This window comes from Apaloderma vittatum, unplaced genomic scaffold (assembly GCF_000703405.1).
Source record: "Apaloderma vittatum isolate BGI_N311 unplaced genomic scaffold, ASM70340v1 scaffold33166, whole genome shotgun sequence".
In the NCBI taxonomy this organism is placed as follows: domain Eukaryota; kingdom Metazoa; phylum Chordata; class Aves; order Trogoniformes; family Trogonidae; genus Apaloderma; species Apaloderma vittatum.
The window spans coordinates 1-1,852 of NW_009723926.1; the positions used below are offsets into that span (position 1 = coordinate 1).

Here is a 1,852-nt window from a genome sequence, read left to right on the forward strand (position 1 = left end):
GGGGCCGGGGGAGGGGCGGAGGCGGGCAGAAACTCCTGGCTTCGGGCTTAAAAACCAAGCCGGCAAACGTTATCTCCTCGGCCAGCATCGATGATAACGACGGGGAGTTTCTCCTGATCGAAGCGGCCGATTTCCTCCCGAAGTGGCTGAACCCCGAGAACAGCGACAACAGGGTGAGTGCAGACCCACTGGGGCCTGGCCCGCCCCCCGCCAGGCCAGTGGCCTCACCGCCCCTGAAAGTGCCCGGCCTTTTTTTTTACTTACCACCTACTGTTTATTTTATGTTCTGCTGGATAGACGCCCCTTCCAAAGCGAAGAAACTTCTGGTCGGGGCTCAACGCTGGTTTTAAGCCGTGTTTTTACAGCGCTGTCTGGTTTCCATTCTGGTTTTAGTGAGTTTCTTCGCAGTTGCCGTGGGCATCGGATGAGGGGTTTAAGCGCTGGAAACCTCCCGTACCCGGTTCCGCGCTTGCAGAATGTTGTGTAGAGCGAGCGTGTCCCGAGAAATGGCGGTAGGGATGTCTGGAAGTGGTTACAGATACCAAGTGGTTCTTCTAGAATTAGTTTGTTGATAGAAGGAACGTTCTTATTACTGGTATGTTCTTACAGTAACAGCAAACCTGCAGAGACTGTGGCAGAAATACGGAGAGCGCAGACCTGCCTGCTGGGCTACGGGTCCAAATTCTTCCACTCAGATCTGACTTCAGCACGTAAATCGTTCTTTTAGGAGTTGTTCCGTAGTGCAGAGCTAACAAAACTTTTTTAAAACCTGCTACTCACGGTGGCCAGTGTGAAAATGGTGAAGCTGGTGTGCTAGTGATCGGTCTGTAAAATCAGTAAGTTGGGACAGCTTTCCGTTTTCTAGGTTACTGGAGCGCAGGAAAAGCTTGTGTACCATGGGAACCATGGCTGTGTTAGGCAGCACAGCACAAACGTACCACCTTGGTCTCCTCAGGAGTGGTCTTACATCTGCCTGACTCTTCATCTCTGCGATAGCCACTTGGATTTTTTTCTATTTCTCGAGTGCTCAGGCCCGAGGGTTTGCTGCCCTCAGACTGGGCGATGCTCAAGACTGGAGCACTGCTGACGCTACAAGCCCGTGGGCTGGGTCTGACGTAGGTGCATTAGTGACCCAGAGTCTGCATCCACGTCATCTCGCTGCAGGTGATTCCTTGTAGTTACATCACTGAGTTTTTTGGCAGTGGATTTAAATTGAAAAAACTTAGTTTTCCATTAGCAAAGATTTGTTTTATTTTTTTTTCCCCCTGCCACAAGGCTTTTAAAAGAAAAGGGGCAAAACACAGCACGGGCAGTATTTGCAAACCTGCATCTGGACTCTCAGTGCTGTAATTTTCCTTCCAACTGAAGGAACAGATGGAGTGAGGGAGTTGCTAATGTTACATTCAGCTTGTTTCTTAGGATCAGGAACCAGCAGAGGTCACGTGTAGCTCCTGAAATAATGCCCTTTAGTCCCTGTCCTATTTTCCAGCAGTTAGGTTATGCTGTCTCTGAAGCAAATCTCCGGTGGAAGAGAAACTCTTGGTATTACTGTTACTAAGGACCCAAGATATATTTGACCAAGTAGGATTTTTCTATTTACTGTTTGGATCATGGTCTGTGGCATATCTGTGTTTACCTCGTCTCCCATTTTAAAAAAGAAGTTATGCACTTTCCACTGTTATTTCTCTATCTGTACTTCAGAATTTTCTGTGTTTAAACAAACACGTTCATAGATGAAACGGAATTTAGCCTTGCTTAGTGTGTGGCTGTTCTTATCCTGCCTGACAAGAACGTGACTGTCTGCCAGGTCTTCTTTTACAAAGGAGAACTGCACATCATTCCCCCGTCAGAG

General features: G+C 48.2%; 1 protein-coding gene across 1 annotated transcript in view; it reads left to right on the plus strand.

Moving 5' to 3' along the window:
* Positions 1-59: 59 nt before the first annotated feature.
* The window catches only part of ECD (ecdysoneless homolog (Drosophila)), a gene marked incomplete at its 5' end in the record, with an annotated part of 9,787 nt that continues 7,994 nt past the window's right edge, over positions 60-1,852 (plus strand). Inside the window, 2 exon segments of the mRNA XM_009872295.1 lie at positions 60-173; positions 1,808-1,852. Coding sequence (XP_009870597.1) covers positions 60-173; positions 1,808-1,852 — 159 coding nt within the window.